Source organism: Rhyacophila brunnea, unplaced genomic scaffold (genome assembly GCF_057557595.1).
Source record: "Rhyacophila brunnea isolate RB1 unplaced genomic scaffold, BYU_Rbru_1.0 scaffold_19, whole genome shotgun sequence".
Lineage (NCBI taxonomy): Eukaryota > Metazoa > Arthropoda > Insecta > Trichoptera > Rhyacophilidae > Rhyacophila > Rhyacophila brunnea.
Window position 1 is genome coordinate 2620294 of NW_028232848.1, and position 19953 is coordinate 2640246.

At 36.0% G+C, this 19953-nt stretch overlaps 1 protein-coding gene across 2 annotated transcripts in view; it reads right to left on the minus strand.

The window, feature by feature from the left end:
* Positions 1-1813: 1813 nt before the first annotated feature.
* The window catches only part of Snx27 (sorting nexin 27), a 59008-nt gene continuing 40868 nt past the window's right edge, over positions 1814-19953 (minus strand). For both annotated transcript variants that reach the window (XM_085946129.1, XM_085946130.1), the window contains exons 2-9: positions 12674-12776; positions 11913-12135; positions 9885-9982; positions 8480-8726; positions 7434-7597; positions 6518-6707; positions 3625-3803; positions 1814-2478 (exon numbers count right to left, since the gene is read on the minus strand). In XM_085946129.1, the coding sequence (XP_085802255.1) occupies positions 2410-2478; positions 3625-3803; positions 6518-6707; positions 7434-7597; positions 8480-8726; positions 9885-9982; positions 11913-12135; positions 12674-12776 (1273 nt within the window). In that variant the 3' untranslated portion in view covers positions 1814-2409. The remainder of the gene's footprint in view (positions 2479-3624; positions 3804-6517; positions 6708-7433; positions 7598-8479; positions 8727-9884; positions 9983-11912; positions 12136-12673; positions 12777-19953) is intronic.

The window sequence follows — 19953 nt, forward strand, 5'->3', positions numbered from 1 at the left end:
TCGTATGGTCTATCTAATTGGGACAGGACAGGCGAGACAGCGAAATGAACATATAAGAAGTCGGTATGCAAACGAAAGATGGAGGTGTAGTGTTGAGTTCGATTTAAAGACCTTAGACGTCCAAAACTGGAGTGAAGCAGATGAAGCAGACCTGAAAGAAGCAGATGCTAGAGGAGGCTAAAACCCATATAGGGTTCACTTAGAAAAATGTCAAGATTTATTTAATGAAACGTTAAATTAAGAAAAAATAAAAAAGATTGGTCATGTTTCATGCGTAATAAGAATAGGTAATCAATAATTGGTCAACGAGAATGAAACATGCATACAACAGAAGACAATTATCAAGAACCGAACATTCCTTCATACATCCTCTTGGGGCTAAACATTGTTTATTATATTTTATACAGTGACTTATTGATAAATATATTATGACGTAATACATGATTTTATAATAATTGTTAATAACATCCAGACCCTAGTAGAATTATAATTAGCATCATTCCTTTAATTAAACTAAAGTATTCTAAACATTTCCTATGGCAGGAAAATGTAATAACAACGGTAAAATAATCGCTGCTAGTAAATCACAGGATCAGCGCGGTTTTCCGGGGGTATAGTGAATTTGATAATTCACAATCCACTGTTGTGACATAGGCGCTAACTGAGGAAGTTTGTACTGCAGATGCAACACAAATTAACTGATGTAATAAGAATCATGTCGTTAGGACACGACGGATTCAACCATAATTAATCTTTGATAATCTATAAGCTGAACAAAAAGTTTCATGTCAAAACATGATACAGTGAATTCGTAACTGAACAGTATCTGACAGCTCAAAGATGTATTGAAACTTACTGTATGTTCAATTTATATCTGCTCAATACAGAATAATGTAAGACTGTCTTATGGATTAAAAATAATGATCAGTTTTTATATGATTATCAAATCATATATAATTGGCGATCAAAATGTATTAATTTAAAGTTAAAAGAATGCATTGCTTAACCCAGTTTATTTAAAGTCTAATTTCACCCAATTTTACTGAGTCAATACCATATTTTTTTCATACTAAAGGTTTTAAAATGTATTTATTTCAAAAGCTCGACAGAAACAATTATTCCAAATCGCGGAGTTTTGGGATTGCGCACGGCTTATATACAAAAAATGGAGTGGTGATGTTCGAGCGGTGGTGAACAACAGTTTCTTATCAATACAATGAGATAACCTCACCTCCACTTGCCGTTTTATAATACATAATATTATATTATGTACTTATATGGTCAGTGTTATTCTACAGAAATAAATCAGCATAGCCTAAGAAATAAACGAGTGACTATTCAGACACTGTTTTTACGGATACCTTTAATATGTACACATGTGTTATTTGGATACCGCTATCCAAAAGAGACAGTATTAAATACTATACAATAAGGTTAGGTTCAATTACCATTATCAAAGTACCATTATTTGCTGTAAAGCAATTGTGCATTGATATGCAACATTTAGACGAGACGTTTAGTAATGTACATACAATGTAGAATGTCACTTTAATGGCACAAGAAAGGAATGAGCTCATGTCATAACCTTAAGCCGCATTTAGACCAAGCGAACGAATGTTTGTTCTTCCCCCACTCCAGCGAAATTCTCTTGACGTAAACGCTTTTTCTTGAGCGGGGTGGGGGGAAGAACTAACATTCACTCGCTTGGTCTAAATGCGGCTTTACACATTATATGAGTGGCCTCAAACAAAATAGTGTCAACCGCGACAATAATTCTTAGTTTCGACACTATTTTGTCTATATATGATTTTTTGAGTATTTGTTGAAACTATTCTTGCCATGGAACTCTTAATATAATATACTTCGACAGGTGAGACTACATTAGACGATTATCCATTAGCCAACATGGATGTCAACGGACGGGACTAGGAAAAGTGGAAAAACACGTTTCAGAAGCCTCTTGTTTTCTACACTTCTCTTACAGTGGTTGAAAACAGGCTGCGGCCGCAATTTTTATAAGATTGAAGGACGCATCTTACGTAATGGTCTGTCAAACTAATGAGTTGTATTTAGCGTAGCCGCTCTTTGTTTTGAGTTGTCTCATCAATGTGTCATTCATTCACAAATGAAACATATGAAATAAGTTAGCATTACATATAACACTGCATTCAGAATAAGCCTAAATAATATCAATTGGACAGCAGCTGTGGCACATAAAGCGAAATCTTCTTATACTAGGGTCACTTCTCTCCAAACATACTATGTATAATAATATATTATTTATGTCGTCAAATTGTGACAATACTATATTGTTGTATATGTGTGGAGGGGATGGGGTTGTGAGTTTTAGAGGGGGTAAAGTGAGAAATCACTTCACTTAGGGATAGTTTCCTTAGGGATGTTGCCGTGTTATTCTCCCGTGTCCACCCATTTTGATTCTTCGGCTATCCTGTCCAGGCAGTCGCTCAGGTATTGGAACTGTAAAGTGACAACACACAATAATTAATCGCAGTTATTATTTAAAAAAAAAAAACAATTGATACCAAAACGTTGAAAACATTATATTCAGGGCTACGAACTGAAACTGAACCGAAAACCGGAATAACCGTTATTTTTGTCGGAACGAAAACCGGAACCGAACCTGGAAAAAAAATATTGGTTTATTCGGTTCATGTTCAAACACACACGTTAACATGATCTTACTCCCCACTTCAGTTGTCATGATGCATCTCGATATAATTCTCATAATTTATATTTATAACATATGTATTACTTTTTACATTTATGGCTATGGACATGTGGTGCAACATAACCATTGGTTTCGGAGCGTGGAACAGGGCTATCATTCAAGTACTACTATAAAATGTTCTAAATTATGGTGGAAAATATTTTTTAATACAAATAAAAACATTTAAAAATTAATCACTCGGAGCTGAACCGGAAACCAGAAAAACTGTTATTTTTTTCGAAACGAAAACCGGAACCGAACCAATATTTTTTTTTTAGTTGAACCAGAATGAAAACCAAAACGAAAACAAATAACGGTTCGAAGCCCTGATTATAATTACATATATCAATTTATTTTGTAAATAGGTTTTTTACGTACAACCGATATGCTGAATAACGCAGTAAACTGGAATGTTTTCAATTTATTTAAAATTCTATTTTGTACAGAAATTCCTAACTTTTATATTTCTCCAAAGCACGGCGCTAGTGGTTTTCTTATAAAATTTAGTAAGCATTAACTGATCAATAATTTCATAAACTAACTATTTATATTCCGTTATCCACTTCAATCAATTTATATTATTTATTTCAAATATATTCTCATACCTAATTAAATTATTTTTGATAGTCAAGAGTATATATTGGCACTGCCATTCATATACGAACAGGATGATGAGTTTAGTCATGTCTAATTAATGAATCACTAGTTTCCAAAATCCTTCTAATTTTATGTCCAATTGTTATAGTTTTGTTGGCTACATCATATTTCTGTTGCACAGGTAACGACTGTTGGATCGCCTTGTCTCTCTCAACGGCATTCCTACTCTTTCTTATTCGTGCTAAAATTATCAAAGCTTTCTTAAGTGGTATATTTTTAATACGGCAAGATATGCTCACATATGGAGTAAAGATGTTGAGGCATCGGGGAGGTCTGTCGGCCCTGTGGCAGTGCAGGCAGAGGGAGCCGGTGGTGGGGTCGGCCTTCCACCGGCGAAGCGAGCTCAGGGGGAACTCCAGGACCTGAGACTCCAGCGAGCCGTCAGCTCGGCACGCGTGCAGAGCCAGTGACGCAAAGCCTGCAACAAAATACACCATAATTAGTTAAGGTATCTCGTAACACAAAAACCTTCTGGAGAGGAACCATTTAAAGACAAATTAAAACTAATAATTTTTCATAACACATCAAAAATATAATGCTTAGAAAAAAATATTTGCACAGAATGGAAATTAAACCTATAACCATCATAATCAGACCAGTTTGCTTTATGTATATTAATAAAGGATGCTACATTCTAAATAAATCTTGAATAAAAAATATAGTTAGTATACATAACTACATAATATAAACATAAATAAGTGTGATAGTTTTGACAGAAAATATGACGCCAAGCGAGAGAAAATGATGCAATAAGCTGCATGTAAGAGCAGTTGGAAATAATAACGGTATGAATAATTAAATTTACCCTATGTAATTTGTGCGCAGGATCTGGCAAATACACATCTGGTTTTACAATTTATGTTTGGAGTCAGAGTATGGACCTATGTAATAGGTTGAGCAAGTGACCAACAATCATTTCTCGTAAAAACAAAAATCTGTTAATACGAGGGTGGGTCAATAATTCCTTAGAAAAAAGCATTAAAACAGTTTTTATTTTTGTATTTTTTTTTTATTTCTCAACATAATCTCCTTGGAGCTCAATACACTTGGTTAGACGTTTCTCAATTTTTTTTAAACCGTCAGAAAAATAAGTTTTCGGAAGGTCCTCAAAATAAGCATTTGTCCGATCGATGACTTCTTCATTTGAAAAAAAACGTTGTCCACTTAGCCATTTTTTTAAGTTTGGGAAAAGGAAAAAGTCACTGGGGGCTAAATCTGGCGAATACGGTGGGTGGTCGACCAATTCGAACTTCAATTCTTCAATTTTAGCCATTGATCGTAAACATGTGTGTCCTGATGAAAGAGGATTTTTTTCCTGTTTAAATGAGGCCGTTTTTCTTCAATTTTGTTTTTTAGCTGGTCCAATAAAGATGCATAATAATCCCCTGTTATTGTTTTTCCTTTTTCCAAATAGTCAACGAAAATAATTCCACGTGCATCCCAAAATACAGTAGCCATAACCTTACCAGCTGATTTTACGGTTTTCGCCTTCTTTGGACATGGTTCGCCTTTCGCAATCCATTGCTTTGACTGTTCTTTCGTCTCGGGAGTATAGTGGTGTATCCATGTTTCATCTACAGTCACAAAGCGACGAAAAAATTCATCCGGATTGCGTTGCATGAGCGACAACAGGGCTTTAAAGGCCACCACCCTATTGCGTTTATTGTCGACTGTGAGCAAACGCGGCACCCATCTTGCAGAAATTTTTTTCATGCCCAATTTGTCATGTAAAATAGAAATGACGCTACCTTTTGAGATCCCTGTAACCTCAATTATCTCACTCAACTTTAATCTTCGGTCACTTAACACCATATCGTGGATTTTATTGATCATTTCTGGTGTAGTCACCTCTACAGGACGTCCTGAGCGTGGTTCATCCTTTGTTGATGTACGACCACGTTTAAATTCATCTAACCAGTTATAAATAGTTGCAAGTGAAGGAGCAGATATGCCGTGAACTAAATCCAACTCATTTTTTATTTCCTTTGCTGTTAACCCTTTTATATTAAAATGTTTAATAACAGCTCTAAACTCAATTTTCTCCATTTTCCACAAGCAAATTTTTTTTTTAAATGTACGAGAAACACACAACAACCCGACCAATCTGATTGAAACTTCGCAGCATACTGAATTGGTAGTGCCGCTGCATGAAAACAAACCGCTTACAGTACTAGTCGCGCCACCTGTCGGCTTTTCTAAGGACTTATTGACCCACCCTCGTACAAACCTCCACCCTGTGGAGGCCCATATGATTTTATTAGGATCTCAACCATGTCCGATCCTAATAAAATCATATGGGACTCAACATGGTCAAAAAAAAAACCGTGCGTAGTAGAAGAAATCGCAATCTGTGCATTTCAAGACAATTACACATACAAGACTATAATATTAATCCCCCCGACCATGTCCGATCCTAATAGGATCATATGGGCCTCCACAGAGTAGAGGTTTTGTATTAACAGATTTTGTTTTTTACGAGAAATGAATTGTCAGCCACTTGCTCAACCTATTAGGTCCATACCCTGACTCACACACAAATTGGAAAACAGTATGTGTACTTGCCAGACCCAAGATTCGAACCTGGGACCCACGGCGTGACAGTCTTACGCTTAAGCCGCGCGGCCACCGTGGATGTTAAATATATATTGTATAATATTAATCATTGAATTGCTATTCTCGACTATACTTACATCAAGCCAATTGCATCACTTGGCACTGCTCTCGACTATGACTAGTTTTCTGCATAAAATATAAAACTTCACGCTAATGTGGTAATAATAAGGTATGTTTACAACTGCAAGTTATTTTGTATTGTGAATTAATTTGTTTAAACTGTTGTGCTGTGAGATTTATTACCGCACTGACATAAAAAACAACCTTACGTTAGTGTTATAAGCCTAAAATAAGTATTTTACACAGATAAACAATCATAAAAAACAGTTCATCAATTACTATAGACTGACGACTATAACTTGAGGTGATACTTTGGTGGTAGTGTCACAATGTATGTATTACAAATAATGAAAATGATAATCATTTTTCAATAATAAAATTAAAAAAATTATATGGACCAATTAATACTCAACATAAAATACTGTTTCTTATATGATGTGAAGATATATAGTCACTCACCAACAGTGGGCATGACCTTCCCCTCCTTCCGCGAGTCGGTATGGCAGGGTGGAAGATGAGCTCTGCCGTATCCTGGCAGCGCTCGGGCAAGGGCAAGGTATTCACCGACACGGGACAGATCTTGCAGAGCTTTTAGCTGGTACAGTCTTTCACCGGCCACACATGTGCCACGGTTTACCTCATCTACCGCCTGTAAGACAACAGTACAATAAGAACAAATTCATTGGAACAATTTGATGGCATTTATTAATTAATATTTGCAGCTAGTCGGCTAATATGTAGACTCTATGATGGGACCAAAAAATGTTAGATTTAACTGCAGTCGAACTTGGTTATTACGAGGAAGATGGGACCGACTGAATTTGCTCGTTATAAGCATTACTCGTTATATCAGAGAATAGGTATTTTTAAATGAGCAGTCATATAACACAAAAAGTCGCAATTCAAACAATAATACACAATTAGAATTTTTCCCCGAAACAAGCATGGCATTCATAAACTACAAAAGAAGTTGTTTGTTGTAATGAACGCTGGTAGGTACCTACTGACTTCAGCTTGGATTTTTTACATGAAATTTCAACCATATGCGTGGATACATTTTCAATGTTATTGGCAAAAACACCAATTAGGTAATTAGACACTTAACTAGTGTCATAAACGTAATCCGATCCCGGCGGCATAGTTCTACAGTAGGATTTTATTGCTTAGGGTTGAAAATGTTTTTAAACGATCAACACATTAACAGTTTTAAGAAAATTTTTGTCGATATTTTTGCTCGGTATAGGTATTCGATAAGTAACTGTATTTGCCAAATGCGTTTTTTATCTGGGAAAAAACGTTTTCGGCAACACTGATCATGTGGATGTGTTCAGCATTGATTAGAGAAGGTCTGAGAGTGAAATGAAAGGTGACGCACCTGCCAGAAGACAAAGGTGGCAGCCAGTGGGTCATTCCTCAGCATCTCGGCTTCGATGGAGAGATTGAAAAGCCACTTCCTAATTGTGAGACAGCTACTTGATGCTGTTGAGTAATTCTGGATGTAGAGAGCGTGCGGACATTCTTCTGGTTGTAGTTTTCGTTCTGAAATAACAAATGAATTGTTTAAAAGTCATTCGAATACCCCAGAATGCACAAATGTAAAATAAAATAAATCGACTATGAGAGGATGCCTTATGAAATACACTATAATGCCATTTCTGGATTTCTTTTGTGTGTTGGATTTGGTAGCTAGAACAAAATTAATATTTTGTTAGTTGCCACATCGGAATTGAAATTTTGTGTTATTTTTTTTATAGGAATGACAGACGTTTGACATAGGTAGTTGTGATTATGACATTTAAAGTTATATGTAACTAAATGGATTCGGCAACTTCATGAATCATAGCACTAATGCATAATAAATTATGAATTCGAATGTTTCAATGAATCAAAAATTGTATCACAATGCGTGCAGTTTTTTAACAAACCCGGGCAAAGATAGTGAAGTTTGCTCCAAACAAATTGCAACTAACAATAGCCCAAGGGTCCTTTTTGCAGCTTCTTCCAACGTTTTTGGACATAATAAGTTTTGGTAAATTCCTGTGCAATCAATGCTTGAATTGAATAAAATAATATCACAGAGAAGCACAAGCCACCATCACCCTTACACCATTTGAGAAAGAAGATCAGTTATTTAATTTGAATCTGGTTAAATGCAACAAGTCGAGGAACGCGACTGTGACAGGCGATGGCAGCAATAAAAAATAAATAAAGATGGCGATGTTATCATCAGATGTTAACAGTCGTTTGATGTGCAGGCAAGTGACTGCTGTTGCCATCATAGCCGTGTTGTGAGTGAACTATGAAAGGTATTCCTTACTCACTATACACGACTTTGAGTAAAAGGTTCCTTGTACTTTCCAGTTTGAACTTAATAATAAGCAATAATAATAAAAACTAATTAAATTATACTATTTCACTCACCAAAATTGTATTCGACGATTTCAAAGAGATAAAAGTATTTAGCGACTGCTTTCGACAGTCCAATTTTCTCCACAACGGCCCGGTAAACGTCTTCGGCAATTGTGGACTTCTTTACGGAAACGGTGACGACTTCCCGGTCGGGCAGAAGAATTTTCAAGTCTACGGGGGAGGCATTGATCGAGTCGTCGGAATCCGTCAGGAATTCCTGGATTGGATCTGATTCTGCTATCACACGCACAGCACAAACCTAAAATAGACATTAGTAAGCATATAATGATTTGATTTGTTAAAAATAAGGAAACAGATTATGGAACACTGTTCAACACGTGGATTTAGATTTGGCTTTAACTTGAACATTGGATGAATTATCTGTCTTTTCTTTATATCGGCAAGATTTTGGCATCCAGGAAGGCCAATAAATATCGTTACAGGATGTATTCAGAGGAGCTAATTGATACAGTGCAGGCAATAAATACCTGGGAAGTATTTATTACACATAAATAAATTCTGAGAATTGCTAGATAAACTATTTTTTTTTATTCAAAGAATAATTGACAATATTTGATAATGTAACATTATTTATTGAACATACATAATCTGAAAATACTTTAGAGAACTAACCACTAGAAAAAAATCGTTTTTGAAAAAAATATGACGCCCAGCGGGTGCTCTACCAACTAAGCTATGTGTGTCGCATCTAATTGCGTATACTTATCTGAATCAGAGAATGATTTAAGTTATTTGTGTTACATTTCATTTATCCTCAATCTACATCGAAATGGCTTTATCAAAACTAAAGAACTTCAATGGGCCAAACATTATATAAATATAAAGAATTATAGAAATATGTACTTTGCATACTCGGTAGATTTGAATACTGTAAACTTTATATACATTACACATTATGTGATGTATTTTTATATCAGAAGATTCTGCCATCCATAGACTGAAACAGTATGCGGTTTAGAACTGTGTGCCATACTAAACGAATGATTTCTGTTCATGAAAATATATTTTCACTAAGTTTGTAAATGTAGGGTAAAAACTATAAATGGATACGATCAGATGCCTATAATATACTATGTGAAAATATATTTCCATGAACAGAAATCATTCACATCAAGTTTAGAATGGCACACCGTTCTAAACCGCATACAGTTTCAGTCTATGGATGGCCTGTAAGTCATATGAATCAGATTCTCTCATAAAATAAGCTGCAGACTGAACGGACCAGTATGTTAAGCGCCGGGCTAGGGTCGTAGGCAGTGTCCCTGTCCCTTCAAGAATCGATGATTGTGAAGGATCTGAGACTACTAGGTGTTGATAACTGAAGAAGTCTACTTGACATAGCCAATTTCCACCCCGGGCTGTAAAGCCACATAGAGTTCATAACAAATTATCTTACCTTTTCCAAATATTGTTCTAAGCCTCTTCGTCTAGCGTCTAGTTGCTGCTCACTCAAAGCAAACGGCCATTTTCCAGGTAACTTGGGGAAATTGAATCCTGAAAAGAAGAAAATAAGATCATAAAAAACCAAATTTACCAACATAACCAAATTCACCTAACGTTTGATAGTCGCTCTTGAAGAGGTGAATGAATTTATGTACCTAGGCTCGTTGGTAAATAACGATAATAAAGTGAACAATGAAATCAGATGTAGAGTATTCAATTCTAATACCTAGGTCCTTTTAACTGTCTCCTACAAAAGATTGATTTAAAACCATCATTCAGAAAAACAAAGATACACCTGTACAAAACTCTCGTGAGACTGCTGAGTGTGAGTGATGCTGCCATATGGGGCTAACACATGTACCCTGTGTTCCACTAATTGTCAGAAATTGATGGTGTTTGAGTGCAGGGTACTGAGAAAGATCCTTGGGTTAATTTGTGCAAATGAGTGTTTGTTTTAATCATGAATTGTGCAGAGTCTGGTGAGCTGGATACAGTGAAAGATCCAAACCATCAGCTGGGTGGAAATCATAGAAAGGATGAATACATCAGTGATTCATGATGACATCAACAAAGACAGAGGAACGACATGCCAGGACATCACGACTCTAATAAAATAAAATACGTTTCAAATATGATCAACGAAAGTTCAGTGTTACATATTATATTTATTGAGTTGATCGAAAGCATTAATTGCCTTCCGCACCCTTGCTCTCAGGATCCATGACTTGACACTGCACAAAAATATGGAGAACACTAATGTTTGCCATCATTTTCGTGGCAATTGAAGTTCATTTTTCACAATCTGTTCGCCTACTTATTTCTGCTTCACATCCGCGTTTTCCACCAATGGTCAAAGGAAAAATTAATTACGAGATGTGAAATGTTTGCACAAGAGTAATTGAACAATGTTTCAATTTTCATTTTAATTGGCTATCAGCTAAAGAGATAAGCGGTAATAATATTTATGTAAATATTAAAAATAATAATATACACTTAATGGCCATATTTTATCAACAACAAAAAAACTACAATCAGCGTCTGTGACCCACTTTCCGATGCGAGTCAGATATGATAGATTGAGATTCAATATTTACGACACAAAATTGACAATTTGCCAAAATCTACATTATGATTTGGAGAAGGGCTTAGGGGGGTATCTTTATTATTTACCCTATCAAGAAAAGGTAAACGTCATTCAGGCGAGTATTTGGAGCAGCAGATAAATATGGAAAACTGTACGTTAAAGGAGTAGACAATCAGAAACTTATACCGGTTATTTCCTGATGTGGGCTGTCTCCGTGTACCATGAGAATTTTCGGGGCCGATCATATCACCATTAACTCATTCCGTGCATCCAACGCAACTGGTGCGTTGCCATTAAATGGCCATCAGATACTATTAGTATGTTAATTAACACAATCACTGCTGACATGTTAATTAATTTTTAATTACTTACATTTAAATATCATGTTGATTACATCTAATGGCCAAGTAACGTAAACGTGCCAGTCGCGGTGTCAGCACTAAATGAGTTAAATGTGGTAATTAAATAGTAATTAACTGGTCTGCAGTGAATGAGTTATATAAGTCTTAAGATAAGCCAATAAGCGAAGAGTACTTATGGAAACTATCAAGCGCAGAAAGACTTCATACTTAGTCACATTTTCCGCAATGAGAAGTATGATTTATTCCAGCTCATAATGCAGAGAAAGGTAGAGGGCAGCAGAGGTAGATCCTCTTTTATATGCAACTTCTGTAAGTTGCTCAATTGGAAGGAGTTGGTAAACGGATACGAGTTGCCCAAAATAGGTAAATGTACCACAATTTGGTCACAGCCAACTTTCAATAGAAGTTGCAACTCGTGATCTAATTTCTAACCTAACCTAATAAATTGAGCAAATAATTGACAACCGTTTCTCATAAAACAATCTTTTCGGAAGACGGCCAAGACCCCAATTAATAGATAGTGTTGGTTGTTTACCGACAAACTCCTTCCGAAGCTGCGCGTGCAGGTTGGCGAACTCCCGGTACCGTCTGGAGCAGAGGTGGCGCCCCGCCATGTAGATGTTAAATGCCACATACTTCTGTGCGGCGCGCTCCACGCTCTGGTAGTCGGGCACTGAGATAGGGAGAGAGCGTTTCTCGCTGTAGTCCACATAGCTGTAGCCGGGCCCATCGTCGCACGGCTCCAGCCGGTCGGCTTCCTGGACAATCAAACAGAAGACATCAACGTCTTGAACATAGGTAACGTGGTGAATCGACTATGGTACTTGAATTATATGCACATGTTCATATTAGTCAAAGACATATATAGCTATCGAAATATACTTATTTTATTTTTTAATACCAAGCCAAATGGACTTAGGTGGCGATTTGAAACTTTCTATTTCCAAATACAAATATGTCCTATATTGAATATTTGTGACAAATAAACTCTTTCTGTTTTAAGCTTAAAAGATTGGTTTTTTTTTTCCACCATATTGTATTTTCAAATTATAATGATATGATATTAATACTATCAACCAACGGTACTTGATGGTATTTCAATTAGAATTCTAATGGATTTATGTTTTGTACTATTCCATTTGTCATTATTTTGCGACCTGGGTTTCGCTTTTCGGCATCTTCAGGCACCATGCGCGCTCTATACACATACTAATCATCAAATAGACCGTTTCTTTCTCATTCAATAGTGGAAAAACGGAGAAAAACAATATAATATTAATATAGATTACAAGTTACCTGTTGTGTTACAGATATAACTGTGAGGGTCAAACAGTCTCCTCCGGATTTGATCAGATCTACCACCTGTTTGTGGGTGGCACCTTCTACTGTCACACCATTTCTGAAACAAAGAAAAACAACAAATTTTTAAATTATGCATCGAAACATCGCAAGCAAAATTGTTAGTGGGTATTATGGTATCTTTAGAATACAATAAAACGATGTTCAGTTTTTAAAATAGCCACAATCGTTAACAACGTTTATCTGTCTTAATTACACAGATGGTTGGTTTAGGCTGAGACACATAAACAATACTGAGGGGCTGAACCGATGGAGGGAATTTTGCTTTAGATTTCACCCAAAGAATTACCCTACTTAAATGCATGTTGTTCCTTGTAGCTTGAAATCGACATAATAAATCATATCTATCGATATTTTTTGATACAGTATATGTCACATAAGTCATGTACCTATACCCAAAGTCTGGCAGAAAAACATACATAATAGTGGCGAAGAGTGCCTGTTAGATAAATGTATACGAGTAATCAAGAAAAAAAAAATGTGGACCAGTATAGAGTAATGGGTGACAGATTCGTTTGGGTAAATGGTCTACGCCCTACGGCTAACTTTGGTCAAGTATTTTTTTGAATTGAGATTATACACTTTTCCGCCAGTGCTTCATAAGAATTAGGGGTTGCAATACCGGTATTTAATAATAATTAATAAGTAATTGTCACGATGAATTATCATAATATTATTTTGAAATAGAAAACATCCATGACAAAATTGTTCAATTATTCTATAATTGTTGATGACCGTACAAGCATCTTTTTCCTGCAGCCGGGACGTATTTGCACTTGATGAACTTTTGAGGGCTTTAGTTAAAATTATCAATATAGGTATTATTCAAATTATTTGTAAAAAATCACTAGTTCTACAATAATTATGATCAATACATATTTTTAAATGTAGGTTTTTGGAATAAAATAATATTTTAAAAAGATTTTAATAGCTATATTTATTGTTAAGCACCTACTTCTGTTTTTTTTAATGTTTAAGAAATATCGGTATTAATACCAGTATTCAATAAGAAATACCGAAAAACCGGTATTGACATTTTCATTCGGTATTGCAATCCCTAATAAGAATATATATTAGAATAATATTCCCAATAAAATTAAAAAACCTAGAGGATGTTGACTCAGCTGCTATCTTCGCTTCGACGTCGTAAATGACGAAGCCAGTTCTCCGGCAGCAGTAGGAACTCATCAGTCGATCCTCGGCGAATTCCACGCGCAGTTTCATCTTTTCACTCATTATTGAGATTTAATTACTTAGTATCACATATAGAACGATTAATAGTTTTTATGATCGCACTGTACTTTAATTAGATTGGTTGCGAAAAACGAAGCATTTTTTCTGTTGTTCGTATATGAAAAGGTTTGATTAAAAAAGGTGATGATAAAGATATCACGCGAGCCTAACCTAATGCTACAAGGTTCTAAGTATTCGTCCTTGAGAAAACAAATCCAACAATGTAGTATATTCTAAGCTGCCACATTGTTACTTTTGTTTCATCAAGGACAAAATACACTTAGAACCTTGTAGTTCTCCACTCGCGATCAGTCAACATCAAAATAAAATTCAATATATCTGCTAAACAATGATTATTTAAATCATCAATTATTTTTCATAATCTTATACTATGGATGAGGAGCCAACATTTTTTTTAAGAATATGAAGTACTACAAGAAGAAAACGGTACCTACTAGGATATATTTCATTTTGAAAAATCTACTTTGGTCCTTTATGTTTGTCTGTCCTGAGAAAACATTCGTCATCCAAGAAACTGGCAAGTACATACCTAGTCGAAAAAAGGTTTTGTTGTATATTTTTTTGGGAGCAAAGTTATAAAAAATCTGAATTTTTAAGGACAATGGTTTTTCGAGGAAAACAGTAAAAACATGTTTTACGAAGAAAAGCTAAAAAATAGACGTTTTTAAGGAGGAATACTGGTCACGGATAATTTTAGTAAAGCTTAAGAAACAGGAGTACAGCAGTACAGGAAAAGGGCCAATGATTTGAGTTACCCCATCTCCATCCGCATGTATATGATGCGACCGCTTCCATGACGCTATAAACGTGCCAGAATGAAAATATTTTAATGCCACACTTACCAGTCCCGAAACGAAGCTGCAGGAGACTGATGTATCAATCATACACCTCGGTGCTTAGAGAGTTTAAAAAACAAATCACCAAAAAATTATGTCCAATATTAAAAAAAAATATGTTGTGCATGACGCTTTCCACTGTCGTGAAGAATAAAATGATTGTTTTGTATAAATGACATTTGGAAAAATTTGCATTTTGTGCGTAATGCCGGGTCCACACCGAAAACAAGTCGCGCGACAACTCGTTAAATTTTACGATAAGCATGATAATTATCGTAAAATTTCTTAAGCAATTATGATAATTATCGTAAAATTTAACGAGTTGTCGCGCGACTTGTTGCCGGTGTGGCCGCACTTTAAGCCCGGTCGCAAATAGAAAGTCGTCACGACTGGGATATGGACGTAATTAAATCAAAACAGCGGGAAATGTTGCAACTTTTTTCTGCGCACACATGCGGCATCATACAAGGTCAGCGACGTCACGCGGCTTGCCGAAACGAATGAAAAAGAAGCACCTGCACATGTGCCTATGCAACAAGCAGATGTTTTTTTCTACCAAAAATGTCGCATCGACGTCCATTAAGTATGTATTTTATGAATAAAAACAAAATCACATCGACAAGTTCTAGATGTAGACGAGTTTGTAAGTGCGACATCTTAAAAATATGTTTTTGTTAACGTGTGTCTTAAAATAAATTAGCCGTAAGTAGGTATAGCATTTTCAGGAATAAGTCCTCGACTTACGTGATTAATTCGTTCCGAAGATTTTCGTGTAAGTCGAATAAAACTTAAAATCATGCATTTGTTTAAATAATATGTGTTAGTTGCAAAGGATAAGTGAAAATAAAATGGACCTACATAGATACATTTAAGAAAAAAATATTGATTGATGAAATGGTATGATTTTGCAATCCTCAGCCCCAAAAATTGTTGTGGCAGGTAATCCTCATTTTTACGATTTCTGCTAGACTCTTGATAAAATTCATAGCTTCCTCTGTAGGTATCTGCATAGCTCGGCAGCCTCACCTGTTACTTTGATACTGTGTAGTTTATTACGTCTTTTAAATTTTTGAAACCGTCCGTGGCTAGCAGTGAATGTATTAAAACTATCATACTTTTTTACATTTTATGTCTTCAAAACGACTCTAGGCTTTCCTGTATGAGTATAAGGCTTATCGAAATTTGTTGTTTCTGCACATTTCCATCCAAATAACCAATATTTCCATTTCTTCTATAAATATTCCTTTTTTCTTGGTAATAATCGTAGAAAGCATTACTACTAATTTTTTTACATGCTCCATATTATATAACATAATATTCCATGTAAACACAAGTACAGAGAAACAAACTACAGCAAAAAAAAAGCATATTATTTAAAAAAATCGCATAAGTACAAATTCACGTAAGTCGAATTTGCGTAAGTCGAAGACTTCTGTAATGTGTATTTGTATATAATATGTAGGTATGATATCGTTATAACCCTTAGGAATATTATTGTTGAAAGATACTTCCGCGGAAATCCGGTGATTCCGTCATTTACATTTCCGGAATTCAAAAACCAAAAATCGTGCGAGATTCTGAATTACAATTTAAAATAATAACCAATGAGCCATACCGCGAGTAGAGGACGCATTGAATAAAAGATGTTTTTTGACGTTCGATTAAATTTACGTAAAATAAAAATATTTATATATTATTATAAAAAGAAAATGAATCGTCGGATAGGTTGAGTTAAAAAATTCGACATTTATTTTTCAATGTCCTATAAAGGTATATATGGGTACAATTAAAATTCTTCCGCACGGGTAGACTTTTTCCTGACAGTTTGAAGGATATCATTTGAGAGGCAGCCCAGTAAGCACTCCAATAATCAATGCTGACAGAAAAGTATCTACATTTTCATCCATACGTTTCTCGATACTCTGGTAGTCTTATTAATACTCTTGGATATTTTAGAAACTATGTAAAAATTGTCTGGAATATTTCCACCAAACTATAAGACATGCTTGCTGGGCATAACACTAATGGACAAAAAGAGGAATTAGTGGATAAGGAAGCAGACAAGGGTTTGCGATATAATAGAGTTTATTAAAAGCCTTAAATGGAGATGGGATGGACACAGCTCGAAGAAGAGACAATTGTTGGACAAATCTAGTCATCCAGTGGTTTCCAAGAAGTCCACAAGGTAGACCTAGAGGCCACTGGATCGATGAAATAATAAAGTTCTGCGGAAGTACGTGGCAATGCAATGCACAGGACCGAGAGAAGTGGAAGCAGCTTGAAGAGGCCTTCATCCAGCAGTGGATAGATTCAGGCTGATGACAAAAAGTTGAAAGGTGGGTCATCAGTACGTACCTATCTACAGACAGTTATATAGTTATTTAGCTACAGTTAGAGGATATGGTGACCGTTTAGTGAGGCTTAAGGTTCAAATATATTATGATGCACGTCGCGTACTGTCACATGCCATCACAGTAAGCTGCCGCTACGGAGAAAAAGTGTGTACAGTCCTACAAACTGATCTAAAGAACGGTCAAAAATGGAACTACGAACTACCATATGGACGCCATTTTGAAAACATCATTCGAATGTCAGATTCTGTCCAGTTGCGAGTCGTCATTGGGTAGTTTTCGACTGTGGCTCCCCCGTCCATTATTAAGATAAGTTTGTAGGTCTGTAATGTCGTTTTTCTTGGTGCTTAAAATGTTATCAGACTGATGCTCCCATCCCGTAGCACATTTTGAACCTTTAGACGAAATCAGATAGACAAATTCGACGTGTTGCGGTTGAGATGAGTTTCCATGTGCGACCGGGATTACGCTGCACTTACATCAAGCCTATTTTATTATTATTTAAACTATCGAACTTCACGATAATATGGTATGTTTATAATAACTGAATCGAGTGTATAGTTTTCGAGAATATCATGAAGTATTTTGTAATATTATAAAATAATTAAGAGTATTAAGTATGTTGCTATAACATGGTGGTTGGGCCGATTAGGATCCCAAACCCATCCATATTCCCCGCAAAATTATGTCACACCTACTATCCTTTATTATTATTGTGATCCAGGCACTTAACAATCACGGGTCATCAACAGACCGTGATTTAATGACAGCGAGTTATTAGTAGACAACGAAAGAGTCAACTTGCTACTGTGTGGCCGTCGCTTAAGCAAGAATTCAATACGAGTCTCCGTACGAACTCAGTAAATCAGAGCACCTATTCAAGCCGTGTTACCGGCACAGGGTGTCTGATCATTCATACAAACGTCATCATCATCCATATTAACCCAAGTGTAGCAGTGAGAGTGACATTCCGAAACTATTTAGCTACTAGTGCCTGAGTGCACGAGCCGGGATCAGTTCCAGCGCGCGCCAGCCCACTCAACATCATAGGTAAGTGCCTGGTATTCTCGTGTAACCCCCCCCCCCCCCAGATCCGGAATCCACAAGCATCCTTCAAAATTACAGTCCACAAAAGCTCAACCACTGGGGTATAATGAAATGCGATCGTTCGAACCCGAAAATGTTGGGACAGTTTCAATAATACAAAATTACTCACACACACTGAACACGTATTATATTTTTTCTTTTTAATTTTATTGTGTAGATACTTTTCCTTCAACAGCGCATCCCTAAGAAATAACGCACGACAAGTGCAACACAAGCGGAAATTTGCAAAATCAAGAGCGACGAACGAGCAACAAGAGAGGGAAGAGAAGAATGAAATGGAAAAAATATGGAAGGGGGAGATTCGAGGGGGAAATCAGTTACTCTGTCGATTGTCTGGCAACCTTGCAGCCTGCCGGGGGAAATAATTTTCTAGAATTATTTCCGGCGGCCCTTATGCGAGCAAGGTTACCAACCGAAAACAGCCATTATTATAGACAGGCTATCCGCTAGTCGCGAAAATACCCATATCATGGTTTTGGAAACAATGTTTTATTTTGTAAGAGATCCACCACGTAAAACGCAAGGTACAATATTAACAATATACGATATGCCGATGACACTGTGCTAATTGCTGATAGTTGAAAGAGTTTACATGAACTGGTAGAAAAGGTTAACGAGGTCAGTAATTCTTATGGTTTAAAAATGAACCCCAAGAAAACAAAACTATTACTAGTATCAAAAATAGACACCAGACACCAACACAAATTTTGTCATTAACAGCGAACCAATCGAACGTGTGACCCATTATAAATATTTAGGTACATGGGTCAATGAGAAATGGGACCAGTCTCAGGGAAAAAAACTAGAATTGAGATCGCAAGGAGCGCCTTTCTCAAAATGAGACGCCTCCTTAGCAATCGAGATCTTAACCTAGGTCTGAGACGGCGTATGGTACGTTGTTATGTGCTCTCAATTCTTTTCTATGGTATGGAAGTAGGGACGATAAACCAAGAAATGTCACGGAGACTTGAAGCTTTCGAGATGTGGCTGTATAGACGCATCCTCAAAATTCCTTGGACTGACCGGGTGACAAATGTTGCCACCCATAAAAAAATTAATTAATAATACGAATCGGTGTATTTCTTCATTGTCAAACTTATACGTCTACTTTTTCTTTCACATTTCACGCGGACAAAGTCGTGGGCGATCACCAGTTTAAAATATACGTATTTTGTTTTATTTATTAGCGATTTGTTAAGAACAATTATTATTGTTTCTCCGAACCCTGCCATTTCTCGCGTTCCAGCGAAGTTTCCTCTTAAAACGTTTTTTGTGCAAAAGCGACAAAGTTTTCTGAAAAACAAGACTTGCAGTATAAAGTTTGTGCAACAAGGTTTCCGGCACACCAAAGTTTTACTGTAACAGAGAAGGTAGTGCCATAATAAATTACGGTCAACTTCTGAATAATCAATGCTTGAATTGAATAAAAAAAATCACAATGAAACTATAACTAGACAAATTCATATAAACTTCTTGTGAGTACATATTATTACAACAGTTGATAGCGATTTTAACTCGGCGTTGTGCGTTTCTATCTTTCAGAAAAATCGGTTCCATGACAAAACAGAACAGTGACAAAACAGAACAACGATAAATATAACTATGACCTTTCAGGAAAAATATAAATTTAATATTGAAATTGTCTTATCTCTATAGGAGGTTAATATAT